Genomic DNA, 13,904 nt, shown 5'->3' with positions numbered 1-13,904 from the left:
GACATGAAATTGTACGCTGTAATGATAAGCGGCAGCGGGACCAGCTGTGGAAGAAGACGACGAAGGCGCGAGCATAGGCACGAGCGCATTCGCGCGGTTGCACCGAGGGGCGCCAGCGAGCTAGATCGCAGGTTGTTGGCGGACGACGGAAATGCCTTAGCCGTGTACAGCTTCGCAGTAAAGAATCTTATAATTCAAATCGGCGTCCCATATGTAGACATTGCAAGTGTTCGATCTCTTGATGCAGTTCACAGAATTGTGACATCGTCTTTCTGCTGGTGTGCTCATTGTAGCTAAATTTAAACATAGTTTACTTTGTTTGTTATTTCGAAAATTTCTCAGTTTTGGTAAGCTTTGCAAATACAAAGAAAAAAATTGATGGCCCAAATAAAAACATTTTCTCCCTACAGTCGATAGGTTTTTTTTTTATTTGTCAGTCAGTTTCTTGGCCAAGCTTTCTCCGCCTAACAAAGGTACATCGAGCCTGGAAAACAAATTATTCGCTAGGCTAAACTTTGTTATCGTATTTATGGACCCTTTAAAAGAGATTATGTCTTTAAGGAAAAGCTGCATATGTCTGTAGGCGCTGGCTGACAGTGGCAAGAAAGAGCGAAGACTGCCAGTCAGCACTTTACGAAGGAACAACTGCCTCCATTAGACCCCCTTTCTGCATGTGCTACCGTTTAGTAGCTCGAAAGAAATGCTACGTCACCCATAATACGAAGCAGTGACGCGATAACTCGCGCATTACTAAATATGCACACTAAGGTAAACCTCATCCCTGTACCGTCACTTGCAAGTAGAAAAGCTCACATCAAGGGCAGGTGCCACCAGTTACACGACCGTGACGCAAGACGCCGATGTGTGCCACCTTCTCTGGACTTGCCCAGGTACATGACATATCCCGAAGCCCTTGCATAGATGACCTGGCTTCCGCAGTGACCGGCAGGATGAATTCAGCACGTGGATTCAACAGGACTCTCATTATCGAGCCTTACTGATATTCGTGCGCGACGTGGGCTCGCACCCACTTTTTGAATGCGTAAGCATTTCTATGCCTACACAATGAAAAAACCGTCCGTCTGTCCCTCCGTCCGTCCGTCCTGTAAGACGACCGCTTTCGACATAGCGACCACAGCAGCCTACGAATTCCCCATCGTGCAGCCTCTCGCTTCAATGCCAACGAAGCGGCGAGAACACAACGCTCACGGAGCTCTCAGAAGATCGAATATCGCTTTCAATATATGAGACAGCGTGTCTCTCTTCAAAGATGAGTAAGCAGCGAGAACACAGCGCGCGAAGCTATCAGCAGTCGATACTCTTTGTCGTCATCGCAGATTGCATTCAAGGTGCAGCCCGCGCACCTTGAAAGCCGCCGCCTGAGTGCGTTTAGTCACGGTTCATAATGGTTCGACGAGGATGGATAAAGCGCTAAAGAGCAAATGACCGAAACGTCATCAGCGCTTCCTGGCGCCGCCACCTGTAGCACTTTGCTTGCGTGATCAATGCTTCTTGCGGCGCCGTCCCCACCAGTCCGTGCCGACGCAGCGCTCTCGTTTGTACTGGCCTGATCAGGTTTCATAACATTGATAATGACACCGGGCTGCGGGGAGATGAACAAGTGGCACAATGCTTACGCATACTTAGACAACTCTCAGAGGGGTCTCTCCATGATTTTTTTTTTTTGCTTTTAATGGGAAAGCACTATATGGCTCATGAGGCGGAAAATGCGGCCTTGTCGGCCTTGGCGTGGCCAGAGATGGTCCAAAAAGTCCAAATGGTCCAACTGAGCCAATCGAGGCAGTTGATTACGTCAATTACGGCGAAGTTAATTAACGTAATGTTAAGGCATAGCTAATTAAGGCAGAGTAAACTAAGGTAGATGGAATTAAGGCGTAGTTAATTAAGACAGCTTTAATTAAGATAGCGTTCATTACGGTACTCGAAATCAGGACCATTGGTGGGAGTCGGACTTACAACCCTTGGTGTTAACTAAGGCGAAATTAATTTAAAAAAAACAGTTAATTAATATACAGTTAATTACTGAACTCGGACCCACTACCTTCGAAGTTAATTAAGGGGATGAAGACACAGTTCATTGAGGCAGATTTCATTAAGGCACTCGAACCCACGGCCTTTGTGGGGAGTTGAACCCAGGACCTATCGTGTTAATTAAGGCGAAGTTAAATTAAGGCGACTAAAAGAGCATATGTATCGTGCAGTGGTCGCACTGCTTTCGCATTAATCCTCGTAGGGATAGCTAAGTGCCCGTTGAATTTTAATACTACGGCCTTAAGTCAGCATAATTAAAACTTTGACCGAATCTCGCGGTATGAGCCATTGTAACCATTAGCAGATGTGCGTGAACAGTCTCCGTCAGAGAAGCCTCGAGTCGTCTTCGTTTGAGGAACTGGCGCTTCGCGATATAGCGCTTACGGACGAAAATCTTCGTGTGCTCAACCCGTTAACGCAACGGTTATTTTCCAGCCCCTTGCAAAATTGGAGGCACTTTTTTTTTCGGTGACGCGTAGAAGCATTAGGAGCTCTGTAATTAGGGCAGTGACGTCCGCTTCGTCTATTAGTTATCGCAGAGTTGCGCGGCAAGGTAAACTACCTATAGATGCCAGATAGCGCAAGCGCTGTGCAGGTAGTGCGAGTGCTCCAATTTTTCACGCAGGAAGAGAGACCTCGGAAACGTTTGCAATTGTCTTTGTTTTTCTAGTATAACAAGCTGGAGTCCTGAGCGCCATGACGAGACTACTCGACGAAGCGAGGATCAGGAACCACCCGCGAAACCTGTCATGCGAGACGTCCCTTCGTCGTTTTCTTACTGTAGGAGCACAACGTAACAGTGAACAGTTGGGAGGCGTATACCAAGTCGAAGCTTTCTCTTGTATCTGTACTGCAGGCAGGTTATTATATTGCATCGACTGCGCTCACGGCTCTGGACCTATGCCTTAAAACAATTCATTTCTTGCATCTATAGGCTAGTAAACCCCCGTTTACGGTAGACTATTACGGGAGCTGCTTTTTTGACCGTCAAGCGCCCAGCTTTGGAAGAGTATAAATTGAAGGAAATCGCTGTTTTTTCCATCATCATTGTTAAAAGGTTTCATCAGTTTTATATAGTATAATAAATTACCAGTGCACAAAGAAGGTCTGCATATTTCTTTTCTGGTATAAGAGTTTGAAAAATATGCAGTTATATCAAGTACTCCATTTAACGTTTAGAATATTATCAAGTACTCCATTTAACATTTAGAATATTGACAAAAATATTGAGGCGCAGTGGATAGCTGCTGATAATGTCATATATATAGTATTCATATGCACTGCGCTGCCGCCCGTTTATCTTAAGTCATTCGTTCCGGGCGGAACATGTCTGTACATAGTATAGTCGTGAAGTGTCTCTTTTCTGTCACGTGCGAAGTGGCTGTACCGTCGATAGTACTGAAACCATCTGTAATGTTCAATGTCCTTCCACTTACCGTATGATCAACTTCGCCGGTGTTATGGCTATTTTACCCTGTTAATATTGTGCACAACACTACCTCATGTATAGCGTGTTGATAAGGAAACCCAAAGGCATGTACTTTCTACATTTACAAAGGCTGGTCCACCAGCCGAAACTTTCGTTCTATACTGTGCAAATCGAACGCATGTCGTACTCTTTTGTTCATTATATATATATATATATATATATATATATGGAGATAATATGACACTTTCCGTAAAAGCCAACTATGTCGGGTAGCGTGCATATATTTCACGTTTCGTGACTCACCAGCCACGTGCGCAAATTTGTGCCATAAACGTCGGGAGGAAGTTGGTGCAGTCTTTAGAAAGTGATGCAACGAGCAGATTCTGCATGTGCTTGAAGTTTTCAGAGAACAAACATTACAAACATTACAGAAATAAAATTTGTGAAGCTGCTAATTTGACCTAGGCTACGCACCGCCATCGTAACAGTTACTAGTGACATTAGGTGGTGTGTCACAGGCCTATGCTTGCTGGCGATCGTACTCACTTTCTATAGCGCAGTGTTAGTCATCATAGCGGTAAGCGCAAGGACATCAAAGCACGCACAATATTTCACGTTTCCTTTACAGTTATGCACGATGATCGAAATGCACTGAGCGTCAAATAATAATAAAGCAAATGGGCAGTGTTGAAGTGGAGAGGAATATAAGGTTCTAATACACTCTATAAAAGTCTGCTCGTATTGAAATCCGCCTTAAATAACAGAACACTTCGTGGCGGCGTTCATGGGGTCGTCGCCGTGACAGCGATACGCGGTGGAAAATTCGCGCATGTTCCTCAGCTGCACGATGCATCGAAGGGGCGACGGCGTGAATAGTGAGGCGTCGCTTTCCTCGTGCTCGCAGTGTTTGAGGCACAAGCCGACAAAGAACATTTGGCGCTGTTCTTCGGAGGAGGCATGGTGCGACGCCGTCCCGTTGCGGCCGCTCAAGTTGGCATACGTTCTAAACGCCACAGTAGCGCCGGCGAGGTCGGCGACGTTCTCCGCGTCCGAATGACGGCGCTGCGGAAGCGTCGCGCCTTGGAGCGCCTCGTCGTGAGAGCGCTTCAGACACCGCATCTTGTCCTGCATTGTGCCCTGTTCGCGGCGATGTGCCCGCTTCTTGTCAAATCCTTTCGTCGAGATCAGGAAGGCGTGAAAGATTTCGTGGGCGATGATCTGTCCCAGGCCGCCGTAGTTGAAGGACTCCGGTCCCGCTGGCAGGAAGACCGGCGGACGGAGGAGGTCGGCCGATATGAAAACCGCGTTCGCCTGTCCCACGTACGCGGCCGTCGGGAATGCGCGGTGCGGCAGCAGCATGTTCCGGTTTCCGAGCCGCTTCGCCCGTGTAAGCTTCGACGCGCGCAGCCAGCTCAGCAGAAAATGCTTTGCCGAGAACGGGTACTTCAGGTAGTAGCTGTCGAGCTCTTCCGTAGTCCGCATTCCTTTCTGGAAGCCGATGTGGAACGTGATGTTCTGAATCTTCTTCAGCGCCTGGTGCTTCGACTTCGCGTCCAGCCACGTCGCCCTCGCGATGTCCAGTTCGGCCTGCCTGCGAATGTTGAGCGCCATGTCGGTGGCCGTTCGAATGGTCTTCGCCGAGACCTGTCTGAAGATGTAGGTGCCGTAAAGAGCGGGACCCATGACGGCCGCCACTCTTTCCAGGCACGTCTGGTTGTGCCTGGCGACGCTGCTGATGAGCCTTCTGTCGGCGTACGATCCGTACTCCCTGAGCAGGCACCAGGCAATCTCGCACTTGACGCCGTCGTGGTCCAGTCGGGAAACCAGGGCGTCGAAGAACTTGAGCGCGGCAGGATTCGCGTACACGACGTCGTCCACGGCGTACTCGGATCCGCTGTGCACGGCGAAGGCGTCGACCCACTCTTGGCTGGACACCGTCGATTGCGTGAAGCGAGAAAGGTGCCGTATTCGTATGCGCGCGGGGGCTGCTTCTCTCTTGCGGAGGAAGGACGCCAGGAGAGAGCAGGCCACGTTGTCCGCATCCGACACCCTCGACAGCACGTCCCAAGTGTCGTTGCGACTGGAGTTGTGGTAGGCGTTCACGTAGTGCACGTAAAAGTGGCTGATCCTGCTCGCCGCGATCAGTTTCTCGCGCTTCACGATCCACGCGTCGAAGCCGCGGCTGAAGCTGACGCTTACGAGTTTCTTTCCGTTGACGGCGATCAGGTCGTGCAACACGAAGGACAGCAGCGTGTTGATGCCGTATCGGAAGAAGAGAGCGCACATGACGTCGACGGCGTCCTTCTTCGACTTGTCGCTCGTGGCGAGGAGGTCCAGCCCCATCTTGCGCATGAAAGAGCGCAGGTCGCCCATTTCCGATCTGTCGCGGCGCAGCACGTTGGTGCACGCCGAGTAGAGACTGGCGGCTTTTTGCGCCGCCGTCCCTGGCTTCTTTGGTGACAGCGGTTTTCGAAACAGCCTTGAGACGGCGCTGTTCACGTCGAAGTCCATGTGGCTGGTGCGACTGAGCCAGCGGCCGTCGCGTGTTCTGCAGACGTGCCGGTAGAAGTCGTCGCAAGGGGCGCTGTCCGGAGAGAAGCCGTTCAGCGTACGCATCAGCCAGGTGCAGCGCCTCTTGGCGCACGTTTGGTTGTCGGCGCCAGCCCTGCGCACGCGCTGTGGCGCGGCGGTGGCAGGACTGGTGAGCGTCAGCGCTATCCCCAGCATGAAGATGGCGACCATGATGGCGACGAAGAGCACCGTCAGGCAGCAGGTCCAGCTCACGAAGGGAAGCGTTAGGACGAGAGACTCGTCATCGCTGCTGCTGTAGTGGCTCGAATCGGCTGATTGCTGGAAGTTGGAATAAAACGACAGATATGTGAATGCACTGAATGTGACTCTGCTGAGTAAATTTTTCTCAGATATATGAATATGAGCAACGAAATCTTCCGTTCGTATCTACTGAATCTTCTCGCACACAGTTCAGCAGTCCGACGTGACTTTTCAGTACTTTTGTTGCAGACATGACGTGTAAGAGGCGTGAAATCCCTACTCATTATGCGAGACGAATGAAAAAAAAAACATGATGATATTTAACTGCACACATAATCGTTTTACTCTGAATACAATTAAATATTATTTGTACCGGCGGCTTGCAACTTATCTGCCGGAAAGAACAAGAGGAACTTCATAACCAACTGTGTGAGAATTTCGTCAACAACACGTTAATTGGAGTTCTTAATCAAGAGGCCAACAACCTGGATCATTTTATATCTTTTTTTAGAGGAAGTAGAGGGGGGGAGGTAACGTATGAAGGAGGAGGAGGAGGAAAAAGAAATGTAGAAGGCAGGGAGGTAACGTATGAAATCAACATACAGGATATGGCAGGTGCTGTTGTAGGGGCCTTTAGAATAATATTGACCATATGGCATTTTTTAACGTGCACAGCACGGTTCAGGAGCGTTTCTGCTTTCCGCACCCTGGAAAATGCAGCATTTAGGTGGTTGTTCTGATGTCGTTTATATGACATTACTGAATCACACAAAGAAAATCAATGGAAACAACACAGACGAATGGGACATACAACCAGCAAGAAACAAATTTTCCATTCGCTTGATCACTTCATTGGTTTCAAAGCTCTGGCAACCAGTGCAAAACCAATAAAATGACACTAAACTCCAATGCATTTAGCCACGCTGTATGTACATGGAAGCACAAATTTCTTTTTTTTCTCGTTCCTACCATCGTCGGCAAGTGAAGTGTACGAAAGCAAGCACCCTTTGACAATAAGTACCTGCGCTACGTTGGTGAGTTGAACATTAATCAGCTCTATTGTTTGAGGGCAAAGGATAACCTCCTTGACGACAAATTCAATTTTTTCCCTCTTAGTTATTGCTGTCTGTGGCTGCTTCTACATCTGAATTTTCTAATTTACTGCACAAGCGCAAGCTTCTTTTGAGCAAACGATTTTCGTTCTTTGAAGCGCATCAGGATATCAGATGAAAAGAATATGCACACAGTTGCTACTTTGTATGAGGAAGACGGGTCAGAAATTGTTTGGATATTTATACTATCGGCTAGTATTTTCTTGAAGAATGTCCGCCATGTTCTTGCGCTATTTATTTACATAAAGTCATCATCATCTTGTCTTAAGGCGCTAAATGAATGGCTGCTGGTTCCTCACCGAAAAAAAATTTATTTGGGATTTAGAAATGTTCGAATTACTTTGAGTGGGCTTTGCCGAATGGCAGAAAACATGACGGCAAAATTAAAATAGGCTTGATAGAGTAAATATTATGGCTGTACAGCTTATGATTTTATACGAGCTGTAGATCTGCTTATCTTAAGCACGACACATCAACGCAAGCTAACCCTTCGTGGTAGCGTAGTGGCTTTGGCATTGCGCTGCTAAGCTGCAGAAGGCACGGGATCAAATCCCGGCCGCACAGGTGGCATTTCGGTGGAGCCGAAATGCGAAAATGCCCGTGCTCCGTGCATTGGGGGCACGTTAAAGAACCCCAGCTGGTGAAACATTATTCCGAAGCCCCCCTACTACGACGTTCCTCATAATGAGATCCTAGTTTCAGCAAGTAAAATCCCAGAACTTAACCTATAAAATTAACGCAAGCGGGCGCCTAATCAGCCCAAGCAAGTCTAACGGAGCTCGTATCTTAAGGTAGGGGGCCTTCTACTGGAATTGTCATATTCACCCCCGACGAAGTGCAACAATGCTCTGCTCCCCAGACGTGAATGCTTTCAAAATTGCTAAGGAAAATGAACCTCCATAGTTCGCAATTTTGCTGGAGCATATTGATGGGGCAACATTGAGCATAATTCATTTCTTTGCTGAGTTTGATTGTCTCCAGTTTGCTTCCTTCCGATATTGTGAACGGCGGAACGCCCTTTCACGCATGCGCAAAGGTGAGGCTTGGAGGCCAATGTTTCGAATTTTAATCGGACCAGCTCAAGACCACGTTTCAATGGTTCTATTTTTTTTAGGAGCCGTAGCTATTATTCGTTTCTTTGTATCTGGCCCTTGCGCCAATAAACACTACATATCATCCCCGTCTCTTCGGCTACCGATAAGGGCGTTAAACTCATAAAGTACTACCATAATCGTGTCGTCGGGAAACTTTGTTGCAGACAGCGATTCAAGGTAATCGGTTATGTTATACCGGTACACGAATCGTCCCTTGCTAGATGCGTTGCACTGTTAGAAAATTCAGTGGCCCTTGTGCTAGCGTGTCATGCGCAGGTGCTAGCACGTCGACCTGATAAGAGAAGACGCGCATATATATGTACGTGGTGTATTCTAGCATCCATGGTTTTGAGCTACTAGAACTTAGAAGTCCTCCACAAAGCGATCATATTGCTGACCAAAGACACTATCAGTGACACCGGTACTGTGTACATCAGAAAGTGAGTGCTAAGAGTCAATAAATATTTATCTGAATTTAGCTGATTAACAGTTTAAGTTATAACTTTAGAGCTGTGGTTACCAAAGATTCACTCCTCTAAGTTTTACCTCAACTGATGCCGACTTCAGTACTGCCGGAAAATGATCAAAAGATTCGAAATTGGGTTCAAATTGTCGTTATTTAAGATCAAGAGTGACTGCTGCCTATGATATGCGAAAATTTGAACCATTGTAAGTGTTAGCGAGTTTAGAATGTACTGGAAGGCTCCGGAATAATTTAGGTCACCTGGCATCTGCGATTACAAGGAATGACATTCAGTACCGATCCTCACCTGGATATCGGAACGTGTGGATTAGACGCGGTAACGACGCACCAAAAAACGCGTCCGAAATGTGTTCCGTGTGGTTGCTGGTTACCGCTGACCACGCGCTTTTCGCGTATTGGGCAGTTAATAGGAAAGAGGCAGGGATCACGGAGCAGTTGCCCGGAACTTACATTAGTTTGACTGGTCTGGTCTGTGACGACGGACAGTGAACGGGCGGCACCGGAACGGGGTGCGCCTATCAGTTCAGAGAAGCTTTTGCTCATCGCAGCAAATCTTCGGCGCGTCAGCTTCGCCTTCGGAGAACGCTGCTGGTCTCGATGACGACGTTGAAGCTCTGAGGCTGATGATGACGATGAGAATGGAGCTTAACAATGGGCCGTACCCATTTGGAGGGAAAGACGAAGAATAAGTGGGTGTCAGGAAGAATAATAGGGGCGTCGACCCTGCGCAGATGGGGAAGAAGACCGTGACGACTGCCGACCACATCTGCCACCGATAATTTCTAAGCAATTAGAGCAAATAAAGTTTTTCCTCCTCCTCCTACGAAGAATAAGAATAAAAAGATGATGATAATGCGCATTTGTCGCGCGTACCCACTAAAGGGAATAGACCAAGAATCAGGCGGCAGGAGAAAGCGTAAGAGTAAGTTCCGACAGAACTCGTGTCACGGTAACTGTCGGGATGTTTCTTCTTTATCTAGCGCTTACGTAGGATTGTTATAGGCGAAATGTAGCGCTACAAGACAAGGCGCAAATAAGGCGTGATGCGGATGTCGAGAGAACCATTGCATCGCGGAGGCAGCTGAAAAGGAACAGATTGTTGAAACTTGGCATGGTAGGCGTAACAAATTATATAGAATAGAGCTATTAAGAAACACGACTAACCCGTTCGGAACCACATCAAAGCTTGCCCACTTTATTACGTATATTTAGTGAACGTTGAGTAGGTGGCGCCACCGGTCAGTCACGCATTCGGGCGCTCTGACACCGGCCGTAGATATAGGACCATATAGCTGATGTCCTATAGAGGTGGGGGAAAATAACTCGGGACTTATTTATCGAGGTGACTGTCTATTCAAAGCGCGACATGCCGTGTGGCGCAGATGACGATGACCACGGTGAGGTGAAGAATAGATGGATGACAAGCGACAAACGGGTGATGATGACAATACCTAAACTCAGCGCATTGAACGTACGCGCTAGCCAAGGACAATGCCATGCCTCGAATTCAGCAGCCACCCCACTTCTTTTTCATATACATTTTTTTTTCAGTTAGAGAGGGAAAGAAAGGGAACATTTAGTAAAATATAGGGAAACCGCGAGGCCCTTCAACGGGCCCTGAGCGCGGGTGGATTCCCCAGTCCAGGACCCCATGAACCACGGCTGCCCAGCGCGCTCTCATGACCAGATCGAGCGGGTCCTGGGAGTTGAAGCTAGACAACGAGAGGATGGCCTGCGTAGCCTCGTGGACGAGGTTTGAGGACCGCTTGCTCGGCAACAAATACGCCCAAACGAATCGGAAGTTCCAAGTAAGGACCTTTTTGTGCTGCAGTCTAAGGAAAATATGTAATATAATCAAAGCACTCGGCTAGGACGAGGACAAATTATGAAGATGAGCGCTAACACAGATACCGGCGCGCACTTCGTCCACCGAAACGTTTTCTCTTCTTTTCTTTTTTTTTTTTTTTTTTACGAGGGCGTACTTTCAGAAGGGGCAACACAGAATCATTATGCGAAACCATTGGTAAACTTCTTAACAATCTGCACACGCTGGCTGTGTGGTGCGAGCTATAGGAAAGACGCAAACAGCGTCCAGTCACGGTTTGCCATTCGATCGCGGTTTGCCACGCTATTCCAGTCACTGAAGACGCGTGCAAATGTCGGCGCAGTGACTGAGGCAGTAACAAAAGGCGACACTTAATTAAGTAATCAAATATAATGTTCTTTGCGAGCTCTACGACTGCGTGAAAAGTAGTGCGGAGGGCTTTCGGCAACGAGAAACGGGTTGCCAATATACCGATACAGCAGCTGCACATGGATAAGGTTGGTCATGCGAACAACGTGCATAAAATGCAAAAAAAAAAAAAAAAGAAAGAAAAATTGAACACCAAAAAAAAGCCCTGATCATTTTGCTAAGATGCGTCCAGGAGCATCTAGCGCTTGTACAGTACACCTCTGTAGCAGTACTCAGGAGTACTGAGTACGTAGATTTGTGCTTACCTTGTACTGGGTTTACCTGGCTTTGTACCGAATACAAAACCAGGCATTACTTAGTATGGGGGACGTTACTTGTAACAAGAGTAGGTTCCGCTATTTTGCCGTCAACGGCTTTCCCGCCAGGAGGCTAACTTGTGTCTTGCACCCAACGAAGAGGCCCCAGTTACCCAACTGAAATGTTTTAAGTTCTTTTACTTGCATCATTTGTCATGGCTATCGCTTCCGCAAGCGCCGTGCCCCAGCCTGGGCCCCAACGGCCGGCATTTTTTGAGAGGTTACTCTAAACTTCAGATGAAGCTTATAATGTCACGGACAGACGGAGCCACGGTCACAAAGGTCGGAGATTAACCTGAGCCCCTCACGTCAAGTGAACTGCTGACAGCGTCAAGCGACGGAGACGTCGATGTGCTGTGAAAATTTATTGTAGCATTTCCTTTTTCTTTTTTTTTAAGTAGAGGAAAAATGACATGGTAGTTTTCCTCCAATTCATAAATTTATCGCTCTTGGCACGTTCAGCACCTGGAGCGTTATGTCTTGTGTACTGCTTGCGCCCGCCGCTCAAGGACGGACAGATTAAACACACCGATAAAAGCCCAAACTATTTGGCGCGTACACAAACAATGGATCCAACAATAGAGTGCTTCCTCTAAAGAGTGTCGGTGACGAGCCCCGTCACTGAAACGATATTGTGCAGAGAGTTAATACGACCTCTGCGAAAGGATTTTGTGTGCATTAACAGTAAAAATATCGCCGGCATGCAGTCACGCACTCACACATGGCTTGTATCGCGTTAAGCCATCTAGTAGTATTCAGAGGACAGTACTGGAGCATCACTTCATGTAAACGGGCTTGACGAATTCATCCACTTGGTAAAGTTGAAAAAAGGAATAGAGGATAAGAATGCAGATATAGTGTATAATGACTTCATCATGAGGCAAAAAAACAACAAAAAAACAAAGTGACACGAATGGCAGGAGGCTAGCTTGCGTCTCGAACCCGACGAAGCGGCCTCACGTACCCAACAGAAAATATTGAATTCTTTTTTTTAACTCGCTTTGTAGTGGCCTAGCTATCGCCTCCGCGCCGGCTGGGCCTCCATGGCGGGCCTTTTATGAGAGGTTGCTCTAACTGGAGATGCAGCTCACAAGATCGTGAGCAGATGGGGCCTTTCCGCAAACGTTTAAGAAAAACGAGCGCGTTCCGATCTCGCACGACTACCTCTCCGAGAGTCTGACAGGTGGCGCGACCATCGCAACCACGCGCGGATGTACTGTATCGCTACTCAGCTGTGAGTAAAAAAGTGCACGCGGCATGTCAGTCGCAGTGTGACCCAGCATATGGGGATACAATAGATACGATGTGCCCCGGGGTATGTGGAAAGGTGTAGTGGTTCCAGGACTTGCATTTGGAAATGAGACTGCTTGAAGTCGGGTACAGTCCGAATTCAATGGCAACCAAAGCTCACGGTAAGATTACAAACGAAGCTATGGATTGTGATATGGGCTGGACAACTTTAGAAGTGAGGGAAGCTCAGAGTAAAAGTGATTTTGAAGAACTACTGAGGAATATGAAAGAAATCAAATGGGTTGCTAGAGTGTTGAAGTTCTTGTACGGGAAAAACATGCATTGTCTCACAGTGGAAGAAAAGAACTAGGAATCTTAACAGCAAATATGCAGCTGGTAAGTAAGCAACATAGTAACAACGAACGTCAAACGCAAAGTGAAAGAGGGTGAGACACTGTCATGGGGGGCGACAGTAAAATATAGACCTGCCATGAGTAATTACCTAAGAGGCAAAAACGAAAAACGATATCAAGAATGAAATAACTTATGATAACTCAAAGGGAAGCTCCTTACTTTTCGAAGCGAGATCAGGATGCCATAGAACATTTAGTTATAAAGCAAGGTACACCAAGGAACAATAAGGTTGTGCTTGCTGAAGTAAAGCTAGGGAAACGATGGAACACGGCGTATTAGAATGTGAACATATCTACCCACGTGTCTGTGTAGGCCCATCTGGACCTCTTGAAGACCTTGGCTTCAGGGAAAGCAGGGGCAAAGTAAACATGTCCGCAACAGAGAACAGTAACAGGCGATTGGAGGTTTAGTGGCAGAAAAGTAGGGAGACCACAAACTACAGAGGCGTACAAAAAACAAAGTTCTCAATAGTGGTTCGCAAAGTTTGATTCTGGGATTTGTTTGTGCATTTGTCTTCTTTTCTTAAAGATAGCTAGGAAATTATGTAAAATAAGAGCAAGAGCTTGTTGACGCAACCCACCACCCCCGCTTTAAAGGGAAGCTCATAGCCTCCATCCATCCAGCACCCCCTTCCTTCGACGAATCCCCCTCTCCTTGCAAAGTCGCGGCAGTTGTTTCCATCAAACGCAGCTGCGTACTGTCGCTGAGATCAGAAAATAAGAAATGCGGCCACTGTCGGGTAAATCTCTGACTTTTAAGTGGTGGCA

General features: G+C 47.5%; 1 protein-coding gene across 1 annotated transcript; it reads right to left on the bottom strand.

The window, feature by feature from the left end:
• Positions 1 to 4,160: 4,160 nt before the first annotated feature.
• On the bottom strand, positions 4,161 to 9,486 carry LOC126532018 (endothelin-converting enzyme 1-like). The gene is made up of 2 exons (XM_050179719.3): positions 9,394 to 9,486; positions 4,161 to 6,331 (listed from the first exon to the last, which is right to left on the bottom strand). The coding sequence occupies exons 1-2, from the start codon at positions 9,484 to 9,486 to the stop codon at positions 4,235 to 4,237; spliced, it is 2,190 nt and encodes a 729-aa protein (XP_050035676.3). The 3' UTR covers positions 4,161 to 4,234.
• Between the last annotated feature and the right edge of the window lie 4,418 nt (positions 9,487 to 13,904).

Source organism: Dermacentor andersoni, chromosome 5 (genome assembly GCF_023375885.2).
Source record: "Dermacentor andersoni chromosome 5, qqDerAnde1_hic_scaffold, whole genome shotgun sequence".
NCBI classification, from domain to species: Eukaryota; Metazoa; Arthropoda; class Arachnida; order Ixodida; family Ixodidae; genus Dermacentor; species Dermacentor andersoni.
The sequence above is the reverse complement of the archived record's forward strand: the minus strand, read 5'-3'. Positions and strand labels throughout refer to the sequence as shown.